The sequence below is a fragment of the Elephas maximus genome, chromosome 25 (genome assembly GCF_024166365.1).
Source record: "Elephas maximus indicus isolate mEleMax1 chromosome 25, mEleMax1 primary haplotype, whole genome shotgun sequence".
Taxonomy (NCBI): domain Eukaryota; kingdom Metazoa; phylum Chordata; class Mammalia; order Proboscidea; family Elephantidae; genus Elephas; species Elephas maximus.
The window spans coordinates 5,925,241-5,951,904 of record NC_064843.1 but is presented as its reverse complement, the minus strand read 5'-3'; the positions used below and the strand labels follow the sequence as shown (position 1 = coordinate 5,951,904).

At 48.4% G+C, this 26,664-nt stretch overlaps 1 protein-coding gene across 1 annotated transcript in view; it reads right to left on the bottom strand.

Moving 5' to 3' along the window:
• Positions 1–437: 437 nt before the first annotated feature.
• TAF4 (TATA-box binding protein associated factor 4) overlaps positions 438–26,664 on the bottom strand; it is a 112,283-nt gene continuing 86,056 nt past the window's right edge. The window contains exons 14-16 of the mRNA XM_049870083.1: positions 25,123–25,179; positions 24,522–24,641; positions 438–1,823 (exon numbers count right to left, since the gene is read on the bottom strand). Coding sequence (XP_049726040.1) covers positions 1,656–1,823; positions 24,522–24,641; positions 25,123–25,179 — 345 coding nt within the window. The 3' untranslated portion in view covers positions 438–1,655. The remainder of the gene's footprint in view (positions 1,824–24,521; positions 24,642–25,122; positions 25,180–26,664) is intronic.

Here is a 26,664-nt window from a genome sequence, read left to right as displayed (position 1 = left end):
CAGGGTGGGGCCCCCCAGTGTGCTGCTGTGTGAAGTCCCTCCAAGGAGGGCCCACCCCAGGCTCGCCGCCCCCCTCCCCAGCGGTGCCCCCGCTTGTCCCCAGGGACAGAGCCAGCACACACAGCACAGCATGTGGGGTCCAGAGCCGGGGCGCTCCCCCAATAGAGGCAGCCAGTGGCATGGGAAGGTGCAGGTCAGCAGTCGGCTGCAGACATGGCAAAGCCCACCCTGGCTCTGCCCATAAGAGCGTCCGTCCAGGAAGTAAAAGGACCCGTGCTCCACTCCCCGGCTCTGACTGCTGGTCCTAACAAGAAGGTCGTAAACCAACCCTCCGCGGAACCTGATGGGAGCCTCGGGCAGGGCAATCTACAGCTGGAGCACAAGGAAAAACAGGCAAAACAAATACAGATAGATTTGTTTTTAATAAAGGAGTTAATTTTCTTTCAATCCTATATAAAACAATAGCGATTAAAAACTTCATTTTTGAAAGTAAAATATTTACATATGAACAAGTAACTGTGCAAAATTTACATGAAAAAATGGAAAGACAGGGATTTCCTAAAAGACAAAATAAAAGGCGTAACAGTTTTCAGGCGTTGATAAAAAATACTGGTCAGCACTCCGTCACGCGCGCTCAAGTCGAGCGTGAGAAATTCCACGAACAAGGCCAGAGTATTTACAGTCATAAAAGTACTATCAATAGACAATTTAATACAATAACCTCTGAAAATATAAAGAACCAATTAGTATATTTGTAATAAAAAAATAGGTACAAAGAAGGGCTTTGCTCTGGGCGTCTGTAAAGTGGGCCCACAGCTTGCATACAGTCTTGTAGCAAAATAATTATCGTTCAGGTCACCATTCTTATGTCAGGTGCCAGAGATTATGTACAATTACTGACAAAATACACCAACCATTTTTCAACACTTGATTCACACTGAGAAACAGTCGTCTGATGATTCTTCTCAACTCTGATTTTATTTCATCTAAGCTTTCACTTTGAGCTAAAAAACACAGTGCAAGTAAAATATATTTATGCTGAAAAGGTCATCTCTTTTAACTTTACAGCTTTACAAACAATAGCAAATCAATGCCTTTGTACAGAGGCTGACAGTGCGCACGGGGTGGGAAGGTGATACAGTCGAGGCAATGGGTCGTGGATTCCTGGAGAAGGGTGGACGGGAGGGGGCCAGGGAGGGGGATAAAGAGTCTAAAAACGTCAGTGTGCTTTGCCAACTGACTCTTACAAAAATAAAACACATGAGATGAGGTCACGGGCTGTAGACTGTGCCTATGTCGGAAGTTAGGTGGAACGAACCAAACGCACACGTGACGTGGACATGGCTACGCGCTGACGGACGGCAGCCCCAGCAGTCTTTTATATGGCTTGTTTGGCAAGAAGGCCACTCGATCAAAGATGAGCTCAGCTTGAACTGTCCTCTAAGAGTATCCACAGGCCTTGAGTTCTCTCTGCTACAGAACGCTTTTTCTCTCACACTGAAGAGCTGATTTATAAACAGGAATAGAAAACTGTTCCGTTGTAAAGAGGTGACTGTTTTTTAAACAATATCCCATTTGCTTGTTACAAAAAGGTGTAATCTGCAAATCTATAAAAACGTCCCCAGGCATCCCCATCAGAACACCACGCTCTCCCGTCACTTCAGGAATGCTTTGTAGAGCAGCAGTGAATGGCTTGTCTCGCGCTCATTTTCTAAACAAAATATGAGGTCCCTGAGGTTGACCCGCGTGATCCGCTGCCGCGTGAACTGTCGGGGGGTTCCGACGCCAGAGCTGCCTGGGACTGCAGTGCCAGGGCCCGATCCCTAGTGGCCAAAAGGAAGAAACGGGCGGTTAGTGGAGCTGGAAGCCATGGCGAGGAGGCCCCACCCCAGGGCTGGAAGGGTCTGAGCTGTGGCCTCCAGCTCCTGCCTTAGGGCCCTCCTGCCTGCGGAGGGTCATCAAGAAAGTGCTCCCGGACCCCAGGTTTGAGAAGCCCAGCATGGCCCAGGCTCCTTCCAGGCAGCCTGCTCCTCGAGCTACTGGGCTTGATCACCACTGGGGTGAAGACGAGGGGGCCCCATGCTAACTGGGTGGCAGCACCCCTTGCCGACCTCCAGGCCTGGCTCTGAGTCCTGCAGCTGGGCTGGGTGAGCTGGCAGTCAGCTAGGACAGCCCGCTGCTCAGTGGTCAGTCACCCCATGGCCGAGAGGGGGCTCCCCTGCACCCCACTGGTCTGAGTGAGCTGCCTCTCCCTGGGGCTGACAGGCATAGGTGCTCGCCCCCTCAGTCAGCCTCTGGCCTGACCAGGAGGAAACACCTGCTGCTGGGGCTGGTTTTTCAAGGTGTGTCTGTCACCTCTCGGCAGCGGCAGCCACCACCTCCGTCGTCTCACACTCTTTGGGCACAAACCACAGAACACGCACTGGGCAGCTTTTGGTGCTGCATTCAGGGTGTGGTTTTGTGTCTTTAAAACACTGAATGCTATGCACCTGTTCTCTGATGGCTGCAGGTGCTCGTGTGCATTTTAAGCACAAAATCCACCACGGTCGATGACAGCCTGTTCTCAAAGGTTAAACTGTTGGGACACTACCAGCAGGCACGCTGGACAGACCCCAGGCCAGACAGACCCTGGGATGGACAGACCCCAGGCCAGACAGACTCAGGCAGGACAGACCCTGGGACAGAGCCCAGGCCGGACAGGCCCCAGGATGGACAGTGCCCAAGATGGACAGACCCCGGGCTGGTGGCCCAGGAAGCGACTGGCCTGTGGGAAGAATGGCAAGGTAGTCTGGCCAGCAGGTGGCAGGGGAGGCCCACCGCGCCCCGCTCCCCTGGCTCTTCGTGAGGCCTAGGATCTGGCCGCAGCTCTCTCTGCCTCTAAGGCACACACGCGTCTTGGGACACTTTCTTCACAAATACGAGATGCAAAGAACATGTCACCCCTTCAGGCCCCTTCACTGCCTTGGTCACTCCTTCAGACAGCGCCACTGCTCACTTTGGGCCGCTTTTCTTGTCTGAAAAACAGCTTAGGTTTTGGAGGCCAGGTGTCGCTCAGCCTTCACAGCAGCCTTCAAGGGGTTCTGAGTGTAAAGGAAGCCAGGCTGTGCGGACACTAAGTGGTTAAAGGCACCAGGGGACATGGGTCCTCTCTCCACAGAACATCTCAAGGCCACCAGGCGTCCCTGAGGACTGCACGCTGGGTGCCCCAGCGGGAGTTGGGAGAGAAGGCTATGACCGTGGGGGGACAGGGCTGCTGCTTCTCCCATGGGGTCAGGTCACAGACTTCATTTTTCCACAACCAAGGCGTTAAGATCCTGAGAACAGATGGTACCTAGGTGTGAAGATGCCCCGGGCCCGAGCACCCGACCCTCTGTTTGGCACTGACGTGGGGTGACCTGTGGCCGGGCTGCACTTCCCACACTCGCTACAGACTGCATGGTTACAGACCAGTGCAGCCAGACTGCAGGGCCACGAGGACACCAGGGGTCCTTATACGGCACTGACGGAATAACCCACCTAAAACATCTGTGACATTTTCTACGAATTCTGGATCATAGTAACTGTTTCTAAACAGTTCAACTCCTAAAACAGGGTGAGATGCTGCCTCAGGCTCAAAATCTAAGGTGTGGTTTCTAATCAAAATTAAGGCAAAACACCTAAGCCGAACACAGGCCAATGCTGTATACAAGAGGTCCAGGGCAGGCACAGCCTCCAGGCTGCACTAGCCCTAGCCTTGACCGTGGGATCCAGACTAGACTGTGTGGTCCAGGTTGGGGAGACGCTGTTAATTCCTCGTGGTTCTCTGGGCTTTGTGAACACAGCGTAATTACTCTTAAATCTAAACACCAGCCTGTGCTCAGGTCTGTCCTACTTGACACTGCTGACCTAGTGACAGGGGCTAGCTCCAGCTCTGTCCATCTCTCCCCAGACAAGGGGCTCCAAGGGCACAGTCTTCCTGTGACCACACGGCTGCTTGTGTAAGAGGCCACCCACGCCTTCACTTCAGGGTAGAGTGGGAACGTGACACTCGGCCCCCAGCCAGCACCAGATGACCATCAAGAACCTCAAGTGTTAGTGACTGTGTCGCTCTCTAGGTTTATGCAAAACATGTGCTGAATGTGCCCACAGCTGGAGGCTAGCAGGGAGGCAGGGCCCACGGCCGAGGGTCACAGCACTCAGGCACGAGGCCTCAGGGAGAAGCCCCGTAAATGCTGATCACTGGGACAGAAGTATCCTTGGTGCTGGGAGAGACAGGCATGGATCCCGCTCGCCTTGATGACCACAGAAGACACTGGCGCAGCATCAGACCCTGGGAGGCCTCAAAGAATAAAATTTAAATTCCAGGAAATCTGCACGCTAGGACTCAAGGATTTCTTATTTTTAAAGGAAGTTGAAAAACTTGCAAAATGATGCCTGCTGCTGGCACTGGGTGGTGGGCACATGGGAATTTGCTGTTTAATTGTAGTGAAACACACATGACAAAGGTTTGCCATGTGAACCGTTTCTAAGGGCACAACTCAGTGACGTTACTCACATTCACCGCGTTGTGTTACCATCACCACTACCCGTTCCCGAAAGTCTCAATTGCCTCCAACAGGAGCCCAGGGCCCCTTTTGCAGAGACTCAGGTTCCCATCCCCTCAGCCCCTGGTGGCCACTGCCAGACTGTCTATCTCTGGGCATTTGCCTCTTCTAGATGTTTCCTACCGGGGGAGGGGGATCACACAGTATCTGTCCTTTTGTGACTGAGTTCACTCAGCATGATGTTTGTGCGGTTTGTCCATGTCACAGCATGTATCAGAACTTCATTCCTCTTTGTGGCTGAGGAACGTTCCACCGTAGGCATGTACACCCTGCGTCACCCGTATTCCTTTGTAGGCATGTACACCCTGCGTCACCCGTATTCCTCTGTAGGCATGTACACCCTGCGTCACCCGTATTCCTTTGTAGGCATGTACACACTGCGTCACCCACATTCCATCCTAGGCATGTACACACTGCGTCACCCGTATTCCTCTGTAGGCATGTACACACTGCGTCACCCACATTCCATCCTAGGCATGTACACACTGCGTCACCCACATTCCATTGCAGGTACGTACACACTGCGTCGCCCACGTTCCATCGCAGGTACGTACACACTGCGTCACCCACGTTCCATCGCAGGTACGTACACGCTACGTCACCCACATTCCATCCTAGGTATGTACACGCTGTGTCGCCCATGCTCCATCACAGGTATGTACACCCTGCCTCACCCACATTCCATCCTAGGTATGTACACACCGCGTTACCCACATTCCATCGCAGGTATGTACACCCTGCATTATCCACTGACTGACACTTGGGTTGTGTCCACCTTTTGGCCGTTTTGCACGGTGCTGCAGTGAACTCTGGTGTACGTGTGTGTCTGAGTCTCTGCTTTCAAAGGCTCTTAGGTGTAAACCTAGGAGGAGAACTGCTGGGCACACAGAAATTTACTATACCATCCTCACTAGTTTTGTGTTTGAACTTTTAATAATAAAAAGTTTTTAAGAATTAAAAAAAAAACTCCAACAAGGGTTTTTTTTAAGTGCAGACATTGGCATCAAAAATAAAAAGGTGACTTTGACAAATCGTGTTAGCTGTCTGAGCACTGGTTCCCATCTGTAAAATGGTGCTGCAAACGCTTGCCTTGTCAGAGCCTGCTGACAGGATGAAGCCAAAGGAGGTGGCTGTTTCTGAGGAGGCCCATCTGTCAACTGTCAGAAATACCTCAAAACCTCTGACATGCTAGGAACACTTGAGGTAAAACCCAAATGGGAACAGTCACTGTCCCTCACGGGCCGTTGGAAGGTTCACGTTCACCCGAGGTGACACCACTGTGTCCAACAGAAATGTCCTTGGTAGCAGCAGAGGTGGCCCCTGGGGAGTCTGCTGATGGAAGGGTGCCTGGCTCCCTGTGCTTCCTATGAGCACTCGCCAAAAGCAGGCCCGAGCATCAGCCACGTTCCTTAGTCTAAGCAGTGGGCTGAGGCCTGCGAGCACCACACTCACGCCCACACCCACAGCCATGCCCACGCCCATGCCCATACCCACACCCACGCCAACGCCCACACCCACACCCGTGCAGCCCTGGAGAGCAGGACGGCGGTCCCTTGGGCGAGTGGGCATCCCTGATCGCCTGCTTGCTTCGTCAGGGACAGAGTGTCGACCTAGGACCCACACAGGCTGTGGCTCACAGCAGACAAGTGCCCAGTGGTCATCGCGGTTCTCCTCACACAGGCACAGTCTTCAAACCTCGCTTACACCCCCTCTGCTCCCTCAGCGCCCAGGAAACATGAGCAGCACACAGATAACGGTGCACATCTTAGAGAATAACAACAGTGTTAAAAACTCGCAGGTGCTCGGCTTGAGAAAATGAACATCAGTTTTACGAAGCTGAAGACAGTGGCGGCCCCCAGTGCCCATCTCCCAGTATGGGTGCTCTGCATACCCTCCATCTCCCACCGCCGCCAGGCATGTGACCGAGGAGGACTGAGAAAACCCAGGGCAGGAAGATGGGGGCGCTATGAGGTGCTGGGGCCAGTCCAGCCCACTGTTGGGAAGGCCACGTCCACCCAAGCCTGAAAACTGCGAGGTAGCCAGGGCGTGGACCCCGGGGAAGGGACGGTCTTCAAACACACAGCCTCTGGGGGGAAAAAAAGGCAACTGGCGGCAAAAGGGGACATTCAGAGCCCTGCAGAAGAAAGAGAGCCTCAAAACCAGAGGACACAGGACCCCTTCCCCAAAACACCAAAATTAACAGTACCCGCTAAACCACCCAGACTTCCCAATGCTGCCAGAAGAGGGCACCATTGACCCAATAATCCTGTGAAACACCCAAGGCCTCAAAGGTCATCCCCTAAGAGCTGCTCCAACTGAAATTCCACACCCACCAACCAAGGTAGAGTCACCCCAGAGGAAGAGAAGGAAACCAAGGCAGTGCCCCAAACAAACCAAAATAGATTTAATGTGAGGAGATGAAAAACCACCTTGACTCAAAAACTAGGAGAAGCAGACAAAACAAACCCAGAAAGAATAAGAGAGCTCTTGAACTCAAGAAAGAAATGGTAGGAAAAAACAAAATTATCTCAGAAATGAATATAAGGGAGAAAGCAGAGAATACCAGAAGGGTGTTTACCTCTGTTTTATTGACTATGCAAAGGCATTCGACTGTGTGGACTGTAATGAATTATGAAAGATATTGCGAAGAATGGGAATGGGAATTCCAGAACACTTAATTGTGCTCACGAGGAACCTTTGCATAGATCAAGAGACAGTTATTCAGACAGAACAAGGGGATACTGAGTGGTTTAAAATCAGGAAAGGTGTGCGTCAGGGTTGTATCCTTTCACCATACTTAATCAATCTGTATTTTTTTTTTTTATGCTGAGCAAATAATCCGAGAAGCTGGACTATATGAAGAAGAATGGGGCATCAGGATTGGAGGAAGACTCATTAACAACCTGCATTATGCAGATGACACAACCTTGCTTGCTGAAAGTGAAGGGGACTTGAAGCACTTACTGATGAAGATCAAAGACCACAGCCTTCAGTATGCATTGCACCTCAACATAAAGAAAACAAAAATCCTCACAACTGGGCCAATGAGCAACATCATGATAAACGGAGAAAAGATTGAAGTTGTCAAGGATTTCATTTTACTTGGATCCACAATCAACACTTATCAAACAACTCATTGCATTGGGTAAATCTGCTGCAAAGGACCTCTTTAAAGTGTTGAAGAGCAAAAATGTCACCCTGAAGACTAAGGTGCACCTGACCCAAGGCATGGTGTTTTCAATTGCATCATATGCATGTGAAAGCTGGACAATGAATAAGGAAGACCGAAGAAGAGTTGACGCCTTTGAATTGTGGTGTTGGCAAAGAATACTGAATACACTGTGGACTGCCAAAAGAACAAACAAATCTGTCTTGGAAGAAGTACAACCAGAATGTTCCTTAGAAGCAAGGATGGCGAGACTGCGCCTTACATACTCTGGACATGCTGTCAGGAGGGATCACTCCCTGGAGAAGTTCATCATGCTTGGTAAAGTAGACGGTCAGCAAAAAAGGCTAAGACACTCAACAAGATGGACTGACACAGTGGCTGCCACATGAGCTCAAGCATAACAACGATTGTGAGGATGGCACAGGACCAGGCAGTGTTTCATTCTGTGGTATATAGGGTCGCTTTGAATTGGAAGCGACTTGACAGCACCTAACAACAGCAAGGGGAGAAAAGACTCAAATAAAAAGTTAATAAGGTGCACCGAAGAAGGCATGAAAATCAAGAGAAGTAAAACAGGCCAGAGAAAACAGAGCAGAAATGGAAAGCAAGCAAAAAAGAAATGTTGTGGCTCTGACTCACGGTGACCTCACGGACAACACAGTGAAACTCTGCCAGTCCTGCGCCATCTTCCAGCGCTACTGCGAGCATAGGTTTGTTTTTTTTTTTTTCTTTTTAGTAATACTGTATTTTCGGTGAAGGTTTACACAGCAGTTTGAGTTCTCATTCGACAATTTCAGTAATACTGTTCAGTAACATTGGTTACACTCTTCACAATGTGTGAACATTCTCATAATTTTTGTTTGGGTTGTTCTGTTTCTATTAATCTGGTGTCCCTGCCCCTTACTTTCTCATCTTTGTTTTAAACTCATTGTTGACCATTTGGTCTCATATAGGTGATTTTTTTAAAAAGCACAGTACTTATAGGGGATAGACATTATGTTTTGAGCCAATCTGTTATTTAGCTACACGGTGATTTCGGAGGTTAAGTTTTGGTTCAAGGTTTGAAGAGTATCTCAGGGCAACAGTCTCGGGAGTTCTCCAGTCTCAACCAGTTCAGTACATCCAGTTTTTTTTGTTTTGTTATGTTTTTCTTTTTAAGGAATTTGAGGTCCTGTTCCACATTCTTCTCTTATCTATTGGGGTCCATCTACTGTGGCTCTGATTAGAATGGTGGGTAGCAGTAGCCAGGCGCCATCTAGTTCTGGTCTCAAGGTAGATGAGGCCACGGTTCGTGAAGACTATTTGTCCCGTAGACTAGTTTCTTCATTGACTGTTGGTTTTCTTCTTTTTCTTTTGCTCCAGACAAGAAAAGACCAATGACTGTATCTTAGATGGCTGCTCACAAGCTTTTACAACCCCAGATACAACTCACCAAACTAAGCAGAACACAACTTTATGAACTACACTATGCCAGTTGACATAGATGTCCTACAAGACTATGGTGTTAATGCTTCAAACACAGACTTAGGGTTTTCGTTGGCTGTTTTTCAGATGTAGATCACCAGGCCTTTCTTCCTAGTCTGTCTTAGTCTGGAAGCTCCACTGAAACCTGTCCGCCACGGGTAACCCTGATCTGAAATACTGGTGGCTTAGCTTCCAGCATCAGACGGCAAACAGACAGGCAGTGGTGGAAAGAAGGACTACTACTATTCACATGATCAGAGCCCCTGAAGAAGACAAATAAAACAATGGAGCAAAGCTAATATTTAAACTATAATCCAAGAAAACTTTCCAGAAATAGAAAAAAAGTCCAAAACCTACACACTGAAAGGGCCGAGTGGGTACCTGGGAACATGAACCCAAAACAATCAACTCTGAGACACAGCCTTGTAAAAGAGGCTGGCACCAAGCTTTTCAAAACAAACATATAAAGCAAGGCAACAATGAAATAGCATTTAAAAAAATAAACTTAATGAAAGCGTGAACCAAGGATTTGATATCTACCCAAGCTGCCCTTCACGTCACGACTACACAAAAGCTGCCTCACCATACACAGCCTTGGGGGCCTCGGCACCCATTCGCCCAGCCCAAGGAGCCCACAAGGGATGAGCTTCACCCAACTGAGAGACGGCAGGGGAACAGCCAGCAGGGCCTGAGCACTCGTGTACATCTAGTCCTAAAACGAAGGCGGGCCAGTGACAGCTGCTCTGTGCATGACAAAGTACAGATAACATGGCGGAAGAGGCAGAGGAGACTAGACTGAGCTCACTGGTCACTGTGTAACCAACAGGTGGGGCTGATGGATACCAATAAAAATTTGTAAATTCAATAGCAAACAGTTAAGTAAAAAACAGGGGACTAAAGACTCGTGGTGCAGTGGTTAAAGCGCTTGACTGCTAACCTAAAGGTTGGCGGTTCAAACCCACCAGTGGCTCCATGGGAGGAAGATGTGGCAGTCTGCTTCCATAGAGATTTACAGCCTTAGAAACCCTATGGGGTATTCTACTCTCCTGTAGGGTCACTGTGAGTCGGAATCAACTCACTGGCAGTGGATAAGGGCATTTTCAAAGAGCCCTGGTGGTGCAGTGGTTAAAGTGCTCAGCCACGAACCAAAAGGTCATCAGTTTGAACCCACCAGCCAGTCCATGGACGAAAGATGTGGCAGTCTCCTGTAAAGACTGAAAGCCCTATGGGGCAGTTCTACTCTGTCCTATAGGGTTGCTAGGAGTCGGAATAGACTCCATGGCAGTGCGCTTGGTTTGGTTTTTTTTAAGGACATTTAAAAAGGCCTAAGTACAAAATCAACCACCAGAACACAGATGCACACCTTCTTAGATACCAAAACTTATGTTTAATTACAGAGCAAAGAAGGAGAAAAAGAAATATAACAAAATACACATAATTATAATATTTACAATACAGCCAGGACCAAACATGTCAGTCATACAGATAAAGTGAGTGGGTCTAACTCGTCTATGAAAAGAATCAGAATTTTTGTTCGGCTCACATAAGACCCAGTTATCTGATGAACATGAGACATGCCCAAAACAAGGTGGTTCCAAAATACTAAGAAGGAAGGAACAGACCAAGGTATTCCAGGCTAAGGGGGCGGAAAGAGCCGGAGCAGGGAGGGATCCTGATCATCACAAGTAGGGTTCAAGCCCAAAAGCAGTACATTTGACAAACATGGATATTTTGTAATGCGAAAAGCCGCAATTCACAATGAAGCTCCAACACATACGGATGTTTATGTCCACACGACAGCGTACCACCTTTCGGAGCAAACACTGCTAGAGATTCCAGGAGACAGAGACACTGGCAACAGGAGACTTAACACATCACACCCACCACGAAACGAGTGGATAAAAAGTACCCCAGGAGACAGAAGGCCTGACCAACATGATCCATGAGGCAGACAGTGTGGGCAGCTCTCAAGCTCTGGACCCTGACTGGAGAGAAAACGCCTTCTTCTCAAGCGCTCACAGCGCACTACAAAAACCACCCATCGACTGGAAAAGTATGATAGCGCATGTGTTGGCAAGGCCCCCAAGAGCGGGCATACCCACACCTACAACACTACACACACACAGACCTTTAAACCCAGCCCATCCACTTCTGGGATTTTACCTCCAACAATACAATGTTTTTGTTTGTAATAGTTTAGTGTTGATAGTAACCTAAATGCCCCTTATATAAGAAAGCAGTTGAATGCATTGTGTTTACCTGAGTTTTACTGACTACACAAAGGCATTTGACAGTGTGAATCATAACAAATTGCGTGTATCACTGCAAAATGGGAATTTCATCACTGCTGAGCCGTGAGTTACTTAACAATGTCCTTCTAGTCACAGTTATCGTTAACTCCCACCAAATGACTGGGACTATGCAAATTAGGTGCTTGTGGCCCACCAAGGGGATTGCATACCTTGCTAATAACATAAATAAAGGTGCACAGCACCCTTGTGGGGGTGGGACCATGCAAATAAGGTGTATGGAACCTTAATGAGGGGATTGGTCAGTTTTGCCAGCCCTCTAGACTTAAAATGAGCCATCCCAGAGGTGGGAAGAGAGGATCTCACCACCACCAGGAAAGAAGAGCCAGGAGCGGAGCACACGTCCTTTGGACCCAGCATCCTTGTGCTGAGAAGCTCCTGGGACCAGGAGACGGAGAGATACAGCTGTAACATCAAAGACGGTGAGAAGCAGCAGCAGAGAAACAGCAGCAGTAGAGGGCACAGCAATGGGTTTCCCGGCCCACAGTGCATGAAAGCTGAGCATCTTCAAGCAGGAGGCTTGCTGATGGAGCACAGTACCTCTGGGCACTTGGTGGTGCTAGGTTTGCCGACCCACAGGGCTACAGCTGAGCACCTTCAGGTTGAGGCTTACTGGCAGAGTGGGGTGCCTTTGGGTACTTATCGCAGAGCTAAAAGAGCTTTGTAACACTTGCCCGAGCAGAGAGGTATGTCTGTGGGCACAGCTGAGAAGAAGCTGTCCTGACATAAGAACTGTATCCTAGCATTTCTCATCCTGAATTGTAACCTGTTACTTCCCTAACGAACCCCATAACTTTGAGTATGGTCTGTGAGCTCTGTGTGGCCATTGCAACAAATTATTGAACCCAGAAGAGAAGCAGATAGTGCCGTGGGAGAGACTCTTGGGTGTCAGAAATGGTAAAGATGGTAGAGAGAGGCATGTCTGACCTCCACCTCACAGGAATCTGCCTTGGACTACTGAGCTTGATTCTCCTTCCCCACCAAGCCACCAAGTCATTTTTACAAGAACACTTAATTGTGCCCGTTCGGAACCTGTACACAGACCAACCAAGAGGCAGTCATTCAAACAGAACAAGGGGATACTGCATGGTTTAAAGTCAGGAAAGGTGTGCAGCATGGTTGATCCTTTCCCCATACTTATTCCACCTGTATGCTGACCACATAATCCGAGAAGCTGGACTATATGAAGAATGGAGCATTAGGATTGGAGGAAGACTCATTAACAACCTGCGATATGCAGATGACACAACTTCACTTGCTGAAAGTGAAGAGGACTTGGAACACTTTCAGTCATGAAGATCAAAGACCACAGCCTTCAGCATGGATTACCTCAACATAAAGAAAACAAAAATCCTCAGAACTGGACCAATAAACAACACCATGATAAACGAGGAAAAGACTGAAGTTGTCAAGGGTTCCATTTTACTTGGATCCACAATCAACATCTATGGAAGCACCAATCAAGAAATCAAATGACGTATTATTGCATTGGACAAATCTGCTGCAAAAGATCTCTTTAAAAATCTCTAATGCAAAGGTGACACTTGATGACTAAGGTGCGCCTGACCCAAGCCACGGTTATTTTCAATTGCCACATATGCATGCAAAGCTGGACAATGCAAAAGAATTGATGGATTTGAACTGTGGTGTTGGCAAATAATATTGAATATACCACGGACTGCCAGAAAAACAAACAAATCTGGCTTTGAGGAAGTACACCCAGAGTGCTCCTCAGAAGACAGGATGGCGAGACTTCATCTTGCTTACTTTGGACATGCTATTGGCAGGGACCAATCTCTGGAGAAGGACATCATGCTTGGTAAAGTAGAGGGTGAGTGAAGAAGACGACGACCCTCAATGGGATGGACTGACACAGTGGCTGCAGCAAGGGGCTCAAACACAGCAACAACTGTGAGGATGGCACAGGACTGGGCAATATTTTGTTCTGATGTACGTGGGGTCCCTATGAGTCAGAGCCGACTTGATGACTACTAACAACATACCCATACAACGGAATACTATGCAGCTGTGAAAAAGAATGAGTTCTATGAACAGGTATGGAATAAGTTCCAGGATATATTGTTATGTGGAAAAAACTACCTACAAAAGGGCATCTATATCATGCTACCCTTCAAATAAGAAAGAATGGGTGTAAGCAAACACTCACTTGTGTGGTGAGAGGGAACGGGGTGGTAAGGATGAAGGGGTGACACCTCTGAGTACTTCTGCTTATCACTCTGACTCTTAGAACCACAGCAATGCTTCAGCCAAACAAATAAGCCCAGTAAACCAACATGTGGGGGGCCCACGACGAGATACAAAGAGTAACCAGTGAGCCTGTCTGTGCTACAAGGGAGTGCTGCAGCCACACCAAAGGGGCAGGTGAGAAAAGAGCTCGGCTAAGGACCTTTGGAACCAGCATTCTGAATGGATACCGCGGGGCTAGGACAAAGAGAACTGCACACAAACACTGCACTCTCAGTAGTTGGTACACTTGCTTCTCACAGGGGTTAGCAATGCTGAAGCTCCTTTATCTGTATATTGTTGTTGTGGGTTGCCATCGAGTCAATTCCAACTCATGGTGACCCCGTGTGTGTCAGAGCAGAACTGTGCTCCACGGGGTTTTCAGTGGCTGATTTTTTGGAAGTAGGTTGTCAGGACTTTCTTCCAAGGTGTCTCTGGGTGGGTGTGAACTTCCAACCTTTCAGCCAATAGTTGAGTGCTTAACCGCTTGTGCAAACGGTAGGATGGGAATGGAAATGGAAACCACCATCAGCCAACACAGCCAACACAGGCAGATACTATCGTTAGATGCTGAAGTCACTGGGTGAGAGCAGGATGAGAAGCAGGTATCAGCACAGTTGCTAAGTGTCTCCCCGGAGGATACTTGTTAATCGCAAAGGGAAAACACTGTAGCCTCACAGTGGAGACCCTGGCTGCCACCAAGCGTTCAGTCATGACAGCACTGGGACAAGATGGCACCCCCACAGGAAGCAGAGAAGGGCACAAAATCGCTTTGGGGAATTGGTACCAAAATTACATAACCTAAATTTAGTCAGGAGGAAACAGAAAATGAACCCCATTAAGGGGTACTGAACAAAATAAGTGACCACTACTCTTCAGACATGTCAAGATCATGAAAGACAAGAAAGACTGAAGAAAGTTCAGGCGCTGGAGGAGGGTGAGGAGACGTGGTGACTAAGCCACATGACACCCTGGATGGAATGCTGGTGCAGAAAGAGGACATCCTGGGAAAACTAGTAAGATTCAAAGAGGTGTTACTTAACAGGTCTTTAATGGACTGAACTGTGTTCCCCCAAAAGTTATGCTAAAGTTCCAACCCTTTACCTATAAACGTGACTATTTGGAAACAGGGTTTTCTTTTGTTATGAGGTCATGCCGGAATAGGTTGGGTCCTAAGCTAATCCCTTCTGAGTGGTGTGTTATAAAAAGAGAGACACGCGGGAGACACTGTGTAACGACAGAGGCAGACAGCTCTAAGCACCAGCTGAACCCCAAGGACTGCCGGGAGCCACCAGAAACCAGGAGAGAGACCCACAGAAGGAATCCACACGGCTGAGCCCGATCTGGACTCCGAGCCTCCAGAACTGAGACAATAAATTCCTGTTCCTCACAGCACCCACCTGTGGTATGCTTTGCACAGCATAGCAGGGAACCAAGACGAGTGTCACACCAGCGTTCAACACTGGGGGGAACTGCTGAGAGAGACAGGGAAGCTCCCTGCTATTTCTGTAAATTTTCTGTAAGTCTAAAATTAATTCAAGATAAAAACCTTAAAATTAAAAACAGAATAATCAACGTCACTAAATTATACATGTAGAAACTGTTGAACTGGTGTATGCTCTAGGGCGTATATTCTCAACAGCAACAAAAAATAATTTTAAAAAAATTAAAAATAACTCCCCTAAGGAAATATTCCTAATTATAAAAAAGAAACTGAGCATTATCTCTGATGAAGAAAGGCATATGAAGGACTTCAAAAACGGTGGTTTTTGTGTTGGTCGTTACCTCTGTATGACACAAGTCTCTCTCAAGTTCAAAAACAAGCAAAACCATCAATGTGTGAAACTCCCCGTAAACATCTTTTGTGACATGCTTCACACATCAGTAACATCCTCCTCAAAGTACCCTTTCCCGTCTCTCTCGTCTCTTGTGTAGGTTTTCTCTTTGTCTCCTTTTTCCATTTCCCATGCCCTCCCCATTAGTCTGGAAGTACACACCCTTTTTCCATTCTTCGGGGGTTACTGTGCACATTTTACCTCTGATGTCGAAAATTCATGCCTTTCTCATCCACCCTCCCCTCCTAGCACTGAGACCCCACAGCCAAAGCGGCTGGGAAATTGGTTACATTGATCAAAAAATACATTGAGAATAATGGGAGCTAGACTTCCTGCTATCTGAGAAAGGACTGACACACGGAAAGGGGGAGGCTAGAAAGAACCCTGAGCTACTAGAGCGTTCCAAGTACCAGTACGAACGCTCAGAATTTTTTTACACACACACGCGCACACATGCAGACACGTACACACATGCACTCATGCATGCAGATGCACGCACACACGCATTCACACACATGCACGCCCATGCACATATGTGCACACACATGCAGACAAGCACACATGCAGGCACACGCACACACAGACACATGCACTCACATACGTGCGCACGCACACATATCTGAGCTCTGGCTGCCGAGAGTGCAATGAGCATGCCAGGGTCCAAATCCTCATTTACAAACACCACCCTCTCCCACAAGGAACCAGGGCTCCTGGGAGAAACTGCTCACGAGGGGCAAGGAAAGTACAAATAAGCCTGGAATATCTCATGACACCCGTGAAAAACGTATGCTTAAAGAACAAGGGAGACATTTCAAAAGGATATAGAAGCCAGCTTGAAGAATTTTCCACCAACCCAATCTAGAAAAGGAAACCCTGGTGGCATAGTGGTTAAGAGCTACAGCTGCTAACAAAAAGGTCAGCAGTTTGAATCCACCAGCCGCTCCTCAGAAACCCTACAGGGCAGTTCTATTCTGTCCTGTAGGGTCACTATGAGTTGGAATCAACAGGATGGTAACGGGTTTCGTTTTGGTTTTTTAATCTAGAAAACTTGAGCACGATATAGAGTACTGATTACAACCCACTGAGTATAGTAGGAATCCACACTGTTGTAGTGAATGGATGGAGGGAGGGAGGGACTGACGGACAGACGGATGGATGGACAGGAGAAGGAAAGTCTCTTCCTGAGGTAGAAGGCAACTAGGGAGTGTGGAAGGCGTGATGGAAAGAGACGATCGCTCGGCAAACATAGTGATAACTGTTAGCGGATGCCAAGGCCGGTGGGGGAGGCAGGTCTAAAGTGCAGCAAAGTGACTGCAAGCACAGTGACTACGCTGCGAAGAAACCCCCCAGACGAACGTGACGAGGCAGCCAAGGCTGAGCGCCCAGTGGTCAGGAAGGTCAATGTGGTGGGCCTCCTGCCGCTATGCCGTGCAGGCCTGCTGGTCCTGGGGCTCTCAGGCCTATCAGAGGTCCCCGCCTACATGAGACCATTCGGGTCTGGCTCTGTTCTAAATATGATGGGTTTTGGTTTGTTACCTAGTTGTTCTGTTTCTCCTGCAGGGATTCAGCTCAGCACCAATCTGGAGGTGTTTCTGGCAAGAACACACAGCCTGAGCGTGGTCCAGAGAGATGCCTGGACAGACCCAGGTGGGGGGCTGTCCCACAGAAGCAAAGGCCTGTCTTCTCAGAATTGCTGAGCACAGGAGACTCAGGAGACAGTGGGGAGACCTGAGAACATGTGGACGGACTCCTGGGTCAGACCAGCAGGTGGTGAGGTCTGATCCAGGACCTGGACTGGATGGCTGCGGTACCTCGGAGCTGAAGGTCTGACTGGGCAGCTCCACGTCCGTGACAAGAGAGCATGGGTGTGACAGTATGGGGGTGGGGGGGGTGTATATCAGAGAAAGGCTTTTAAAACATGTATGTATACAGAACATACACAAGCACATACATACACATTTGTGGAGAGAAAGAGTGTGACGACGCAAATGGAACAAAACGTTAACAACTGGAGGATCCGAATGAAGGGGTCGCAGGGTTCTCTGTACTGTCCTTAAACTTCTCTGTCGATTTGAGCCTATTTCAAAATAAAAGAAAACCACTTTGAGAAAAGTTAACAGATATATTCTAAGAAGGTGTTGGAGGACAGTTTTAGGATTTTCCTGAATTCCCACAGGAAAGACGGCCACCAGGTAACAAACCAAAACCCAACATATTTAGAACAGAGCCAGGTGAAGGCAAGTCTCGAGCAGCCACAGACCTGAGTGGTCTCCTATGTGGGGCCTCCAATGGGCCCAAGGGCCCCCAGGACCAGCAGGCCTTCCATGGAGACACAGGCCCATCTAAGAACGATGGCCACACCTGCGAGGGGCTCTGTTCATGCAAACAGGGGTGAGTGCAGGTGAGGACCAGGGCGGCCTGGCGTCCGAATGCTCAGAAGAGACCCTCCAGCTCAGGGGAAGAGATTCCACTAGGGAGGCAGTGATGCCAAGCAGGAGGGGACAGCAGAGACAAAGGAGGGGATACAGCTGTGAGATCTCAGAAAGCGAGTCGCTGCATTTCGGCACTAGATGCAAACCACAGACAAGGTACTCTGAAGGCCTTCAGCACAGTGACCTCAAACCACACCTCCCCTAGAAAGCCACAGCAACGTGCAGCAGAAAAGCCCGTGAAGTTACTACCTAACAACAGAGAGTAAGCAGAGAGACGTAAGGGCTGTGGGCACCAAGCTTCAAGCCGCTGCCTCCAGAATGCCCTCTCTTATCTCCCAGGGGAGCTCAGTACCACCAGGGGCTGGCCAGAGATGGAGCCCCAGCCCAAGGAAGCCTCTGGGTCCAGCTCCTCGCCTGTAGGGAGGACAGAGAAGCACATGGCACTGTACCAGGTGGGCATAATCAGCAATTCCAGACCGTGGGAAACTCCACAGGTCCCAAGACCAGGCTGTGAACGGATCAGCTGTAGCAAACAGGAACAATGGGGCGGTGGGGGGTGTCCTGGAGACTTGGAAGCCTTCACTTTTTACTTTAAGCCCCAGGGTCTGGTGCTGCCAGGCAGGGTGGTCAGCACTTCCTGCACCTCTTCCTGGGTACCCATGAAGTCTGAACACAGTCAGTGGAGGACGTGGGGGCTCTGGTGGGCACACATCAGGACCTGGGAGGGGCCGCCAGAGTCCTGGATCTTGAACTAGTCAATGTCCTATGCAGTTCACTAAGCAATGAAGAAAAAAAAAAAAGTATCTTTACCATCCTTTCAAAAATATAAGGAACTTAAAACACTCACAGTGAGCCCTGGTGGTGCAGTGGTTAAAGTGCTCAGCTGCCAACCAAAAGGGTGGTGGTTCCAATCCACCAGCTGCTCTGTGGAAGAAAGACGTGGCAGTCTACTTCCATAAAGATTGGAGCCTTTGAAACCCTACGGGGCAGTTCTACTCAGTTCTAGAGGGACCCTGTGAGTTAGAATCGACTCCACAGCAAGAAGTTTGTTTGTTTTCTTGTTACAACACTTTAACTGCCCTTCTCAATTTATGCTGTTATTGTCCAAGATTTTAATTCGTTCTTGGTTTTAAACTAAATTTTTGGTGTGGGCTTTTAGGCTCTAGAGCTCATTAACTCAGGCTGGAGCCCAGATAAGTACAGGCTCTTGCTAGAGGCCCTGCCCAGCTCGCTCCTGTCCCTGATCAGCACCCTCATGTTACTGAAGGCTCTCGCTAGATGCCCCAGCTCCATCCCCCGTCCCTGATCAGCATCCCCATGTCAGCGCAGGCTCTCACTAGAGGCCCCAGCTCCATCCCCTGTCCCTGATCAGCACCCCCATGTCAGCGCAGGCTCTCACTAGAGGCCCCAGATCCACCCTCTGTCCCTGGTCGGCACCCCCATGTCAGCGCAGGCTCTCACTAGAGGCCCCAGCTCTGTCCCCTGTCCGTGGTCAGCACCCCCGTGTCAGCAAAGGCTCTCATCAGGGGCCCCAGCTCCGTCCCCTATCCCTGGCCAGCACCCCCATGTCAGCGCAGGCCCTCACTAGAGGCCCTACCCAGCTCACTCCTGTCCCTGGCTGACGCTCCCAGGACTCAAGCTGGCAGAGCCTTTGCCAACCCTCAGGAACCTGTACTTTCTCCTGATTCCTGGCCCACCTAGGGATTCCCCTACTTTGCCTACAGCTCGGGCATTCATTAAAACAAGAGGTCTGGGTTTTTTCCTATATTGTATCTAGCACTTTTAACTATATTACACTGGGAGGAATTTCTCAGAACCTCTAGGATGCCACGCTGCCCAAAGCCCAGCTCTTTGTCCATCTTCAGGGCCTTCCTCACCACCAGGAGAGCACTGACTGGGGAGCCGTGCGGGCATCACACAGGGGAGCCCAGCCCGCATTCCTGACAGCCCTGGGGGAGCACAGCGCTGCCTGAGGAGATACTACCCGAACCCTGTCCCAGGGCTTCACTCACGAGACCCAAATCAGCATCACCAGCCATGGTCTCTCTTGAGCCCCACACGCGACAGCTCCGCTTGTAACACCTGCAGGGCCTGCTAGACACCGACTTCTAACTCCACCTGGTCTTCCCTGTTCCAGTAACAGCACCACAGGTTCAGTGTGCAAACCAGGGACTTACAGGTTGTTCTTCCTTTTCCTCTACACCTAATCCATCAAGGAGCCTACTAATCCTACCTCTAAAATTCTTGTTTCTTCTGCCACCCTCAGGCTACCAACGTCTCTGATCTAAATGACCACAGGCCTCCTGACAGCCCCGTCTGTGCTCTCGGGCCTGCAACAGCATCTGCTCAGCACTCCACACCCTCTCCTTGTTGCTCTCTGGGCTGGTTCATGCTCCACCATGGCCTGCAGGACCGTGGCATCAACCTGACGGCCCCCCTGACACAGTGGGGCTCATCCCCTCCTTCAGGCCTCAGCTTACATGTCAACATTCCAAACAAAACGTCTCTGACCACTTGTCCTAAAACAGGGGTTCTGGTCTGTCTGTCTGTTTTTCCCTCTCCCAATCCGAGTACCTTCAACCTTGGGGCCCTGGTTGTTTCCTTCGCACCGCCCCATCTCTCCCACCAGATGGGACCAGGAAGCAGGGCTGGGTCTATCTCGCTCACCATGCTGGCGCAGCACTGGGCAGGCACTCAGCAAACACCCTCTGAGTCAGCGCATCATCTCTGGCCTCACAGAAGCCCTGCAAGATGGTGCTGGACCCTCATTTTAACATAAACTTGGGCTCAAAGAGGTGAGCATCTCGTTCAAGGTCAGACAGCAAGCAAGGGGCAGAAGGAGTATTTTAACCCAGATCTATCTGATTAAAAAGTACGAATTACAGGGACGCCTGTAATTAACAACTGTAACCTCGAGGACGTGTCTGCATACCAGTTTCCAGGAAGCTGAGAGCCTGAAAGAGGGGTCATTACCAAGCCCACAACCACCTGGCTCAGAGTTGGAGCTGGAACCTGGCATGGCCATTCCCTTAAGTGAACAGCAGAGATGGCATTCAGGGTGCTGGAATCTGCGAGGGGGTTGTACCCATAGGGAGGGAGCCCCAACTGAGGCCTGAGATGGGCTATACATGGTCAGGGCAAGACCCCCCAAAGTGTACAGATGGCAGCTGCTATGGGGTGGAAGCAAAAGAGAGCTGTGAAAGACGGGCAGGATGCTAGGGAAGGAGCAGGGCCAGACGCTGCAGCCTCCAGGGTAGAAAGGTTTCGCTAACCCCCGGCATCCTGCTGAGATGCCAAAAAGCCTTTCTCTAGGAACAAGGACCACCCTGACAAAGTCAAAAACCAAGACCTGACAGGAAAGACAGGGTTTGAAGGTTTAGACCCACCAAGCTAGAGATGCTTGAGAAACATGTCTAGATTCTTACTAACAAAACATAAAACCAAGCCTTCACAAGTTCCACACACTCGGACAGAAATTAGACTTCCTGTTAAAACAAAAACCAACACATTTCAAAGGAAGAAAACAATCCAGGGTCTCTCAACATGTCATCCACAATGTCCAGGACTCAACCAACAATCACTAGACATGCACACAAACGTGAAAATGGGATCTGCAGTCAAGAAAACAAAAGCAACCATAGAAACTGAATCTGAGATCCCAGGTGTTGGACTTGAAACAAACTCTAAAACAGCTTTTACAAATATGGTCAAAGAATTAAAAGAAAATACAGTCTCAAGTGAACAGGAAACCTCAGCAAAGAATAAGAAACTATTAAAAAAAATGGAAATCCTAGCATTGCAATACGTTAACAAATAAAAAACTTCATTGGATGGACTTAACGGCAGACTGGAGATGGCAGCAGGGCCACGGGACCTGGTCACAGAGCAGCTGAAGTTACCCAGTCTGAAGAACAGAAAAAAAAGAATCAAAGAAAAATAAACACAGCTTCAGAGACCTGTAGAGCAATATCGAAAAATCTAATATACGTGTGATTAAAGTCCCACAATGAAGAAATAAGACTGACACAGAGAAAACATTTGAAGAAATTAATTGCCCAAATGTCCAAGAAACTTCAAAGACAACTACCCTGCCAACTGACTGGAAGAGAGATCCATATTTACGCCTATTCCCAAGAAAGGTGATCAAACCAAATGCAGAAACTATAGAACAATATCATTAACATCACAGGCAAGTAAAATTTTGCTAAAGATTACTCAAAAGTGACTGCAGCAATGTATCGACAGAGAACTGCCAAAAATTCAAGCCGAACTTAGAAGAGGATGTGGAACCAGGGACTATCACTGCCGATGTCAGATGGATCCTGGCTGAAAGCAGAGAATACCAGAAAGATGTCTATTTGTGTTTTACTGACTATGCAAAGGCATTCAACTGTGTGGATCATAACAAATTATGGATAACATCGCGAAGAATGGGAATTCCAGAACACTTAATTGTGCTCAAGAAGAAACTGTACATAGATCAAGAGGTAGTCATCTGAACAGAACAAGGGGATACTGATTGGTTCAAAGTCAGGAAAGGTGTACATCAGGGCCATATCCTTTCACTATACCTACTCAATTCGTATGCTGTGCAAATAATCAGAGAAGCTGGACTATACAAAGAATGGGGCATCAGGACTGGAGGAAGACTCGTTAACAACCTGCGTTATGCAAAGGACACAACTTTGCTTCCTAAAAATGAAGAGGACTTGAAGCACTTACTGATGAAGATCAAAGACCACAGCCTTCAGCATGGATTACATCTCAACATAAAGAAAACAAAAATCCTCACAACTGGACCAATAAGCAACATCATGATAAATGGAAATGAGATCGAAATTGTCAAGGATTTCATTTTACTTGGATCCACAATCAACACCCACGGAAGCAGCAGTCAAGAAATCAAACAACATTATTGCATTGGGCAAATCTGCTGCCAAAGACCTCTTTAAAGTGTTAAAAAGCAAAGATGTCACCTTGAGGACTAAGGTGCACCTAACCCAAGCTAGGGTGCTTTCAATCACCTCAAACGCATGCAAAAGCTGCACGATGAATAAGGAAGATCAAAGAGGAACTGACGCCTTTGAATTGTGGTGCTGGCGAAGAATATTGAATATACCATGGGCTGCCAAAACAATCAACAAATCTGTCTTGGAAAAAATACGATCAGAACGCTCCTTAGAAGCAAGGATGGTGAGACTACGTCTCACATACTTCGGACATTTTATCAGAAGGGATCAGTCCCTGGAGAAGGACATCATGCTTGGTAAAGTTAAGCATCAGCAAAAAAGAGGAAAACCCTCAACGAGATGGATTGACACAGTGGCTACAACCATGGGTTCAAGCCTAACAACGATTGTGAGGACGGCACAGGACCGGGCAGTGTTTCGTTCTGTTGTACATCGATCGGGTCGTTATGAGTCAGAACTGATTCAATGGCACCTAACAACAACAATAAATGACCCAAATTTGATGACAAACACTGACCTATAGATCTAAGAAGCTCAGTAAATCCCAAGTAGGATAAATATAAATAGAGCCACACCTAGACACAGCACAGACAAATTGCTAAAAACAAGACAAAGAAAAAAAAAATCTCCAAACGGCCAGAGAGGAGAGATACATTATATTCAGGCAACAAGGAAAAAATTCTGGCTCGACCCAGAAGACAACAAAACAACATCTTTAAGGTACTGAAAGAAAAAAAAAGGTCAACCCAGAATTTTATATCCAGGAGAAATCCTTCAAAAATGAGAGTGAATGATAAGCACTTCAGGTAAACAAAAGCTGAGGGACTCCGTGGTCGGAAGACCTGCACTACAGGAAACCCTAAAGGCTGGCCTTCAGACCACAGGGAGATGATGCTGGACAGAAACACAGATCTACAGGAAAGAATGAAGAGCACCAGAGATGGTCAAATAAGCAGATAAACATAAAACACCAAAACACCATGTTTCCTTTCTTCCTGAAACTTACTTAAAAGACAACTGACAGTTAAAATTAAGAATAACAACACTTTAAGGTTGGGCTTATAAACACTCTAAGGATAAAGATACGACAACAAACAAAACCAAACACTAGAAGTTCAGGCAAACAGAATGGAAAAAGGTACTGACTCCTTTCCTTCGTCCTATTTATCCACTGGACATTATCCACTATGACAGACTGATCTCATGTCCACCTTTCAGTAAGAATAGCTACTACCCCCCTTGCCCACGTTATTTCCGAAGTCAGCCTAAACCTCGTCATATTAAACGACAATTATCTAACCTCCCCCTGGAAGGACCCTGTAGCTCATTTTGATATCCACAAATAAGTTATCTGACTTTAAAGTATCAAATGCAAAACAAATATTCCAAGGGGGTTGTGACAAAATATAAATGGTAAGAAGGCTGGTTCTGACGCGATTAGCATCCGCACACCCAGAAGCTGGCAGGTGCCCCACAAGGCCCCTCCAGACCTAAAGCCCCACGATGCTGCTATACCTCTGTTCCTGATCCCGGTCCTGGAGAATCCACTTTCCTCTTCTTCCGGGGCCCGATGGCCGCCAGGGCCGTGAGGTTGGCATCTCGCTGTCTCATCTGAGCAAGCTCCTGTTGCTGCATCTTTGTTTTGAAAAGAAATGAGAAATATCAGTTCTTGCACATGCCTTCCACTTACTACGAAAGCAACACAGAGACACCCAAGGGCTTTCTGAAACGTTCTAATTGTGATTAACGCTTTGATTTTCCTTTAGTAGTTAAGCATATCAGCCCTATAACCAGAAAAACACAGGCTGTTTAGAAAAGCAGTCGAAGCCATTCCTGGAAAGCTCAGAAAACACAGATTCAAAGTACAGGGGGTAAAGGCACCCAAAGAGAAAGCACTATCACATGAAAACGGAACAAAAACAGGGCACAAATGGTTTGCAGAGGAAAATATTTGTCCTGGTATCATCTAAACTTTGCAAACATTTTAAATGCAATATAAACACCCACTGTACAGAAATACCACTGTCTCCTCAATCTTCTCTTTGGTTGTACATTCAGGTTGCATATAAACCTGTTTTCACGTCTATAATAAAGAGTCTATGCCTGAAGAGCCTACCTCTTTTGCCTTCTGTTTCAACCTTAATTGTTCTGGATCTTCTTGTCTGGATCGAGACTATTTTTGGAAAAGGTAGAAAAGAAAAATAAGTTATGACCAAAATGGCTATCATCTAACAAAGATGCTCTCCTAGTCACTATACAAAATATCTAAGTTGTATGGCAGAATGCATATTGGGTTTTTTAATTTATTATAGGCAAAAGATAAAATTCAGGTTGCACATGGTAAAAAAGAAATTATTCTTAAGAAAGCCAGTACCATCTAAGTAAGACATGGCCTTTGGCACAGCCTACCAGTTACTAGAATCTGATGTCAGATGGGGACAGTGTGTCCAGTGCAGGGCCTCACAGGCCCTCAACTGTTGTTACTGGTCCTGTCCCCACTCACGACCACCGTCAACCTAGGTGCCCCTCCCACCTTAGGATAACCTTCTCCATGGAATCAAGGTCTCATTTCTGATCCTGTTAATAATGAGGTATGTTACCAAAAAGGAGCCCTGGTGGCACAGCAGTTAAACACTCAGCTGCTAACCAAAAGTTAGCACTTTGAACTCACCAGCCACTCTGTGGGAGAAAGATGGGGCAGTCTGATTCTAGAAAGATTATAGCCTTGAAAACCCTAAGGGGTAGTTCTACTCTGTGCTATAGGGTTGGTATGAGTTGGAACTAACTCAACAGCGACAGATTTTATGTTATCAAAATAAACCAAACCCACTGGCGTTGGGTCAATTCCAACTCATAGTGACCCTGCAGGACAGAGAAGAACTGCCCCCTAGGGTTTTCTGGCTCTAAATGTTCTTCTAGCTCAACACAAGGAACCATTGGGCATCTAAAGTTCAGGTGGGCTCAGAGGAGGCATCACCAGGGAGCCTACTCCACAAGCGTTTCTAGGTGTAAACGGCAGCTACACTTGGAGGAATGTGAGGTGTTGAGAACAGCCACACTTCACGCGTTTACATCAGCAGACGGATGGACTGAGTGCCTGTGGGGAGGTTCCTGTAGTTCCGTCTGTAGCCCCCGCCCCCCTCCTTCCCACTTCTTCCAGGCAAGCACCCCACTGCTCTGGGCCCTGAGAAGCCCCCCAAAGTCCACCTGAGCTGACCGGTGGAAGCAGGAGTCTGAGAGGGAGCTGCTAGGCCAGGAGAACAGTCTGCCCCTGGGAACCCTGGAGAACGGCCTGCCCCTGGGAACCCATGAGAACGGCCTGCCCCTGGGAACCCGGGAGAACGGCCTGCTCCAGAGAACCCGGGAGAACGGCCAGCCCCTGGGAACCCGGGAGAACGGCCTGCTCCTGGGAACCCGGGAGAATGGCCTGCCCTGGGAACCCAGGAGAACAGCCTGCCCCTTATGACCTAGGAGAACGGCCTGCCCCTGGGAACCCGGGAGAACGGCCTGCTCCTAGGAACCTGGGAGAACGGCCTGCCCTGGGAACCCAGGAGAACCGCCTGCCCCTTATGACCTAGGAGAACGGCCTGCTCCTAGGAACCTGGGAGAATGGCCTGCCCTGGGAACCCGGGAGAACGGCCTGCCCCTTATGACCTAG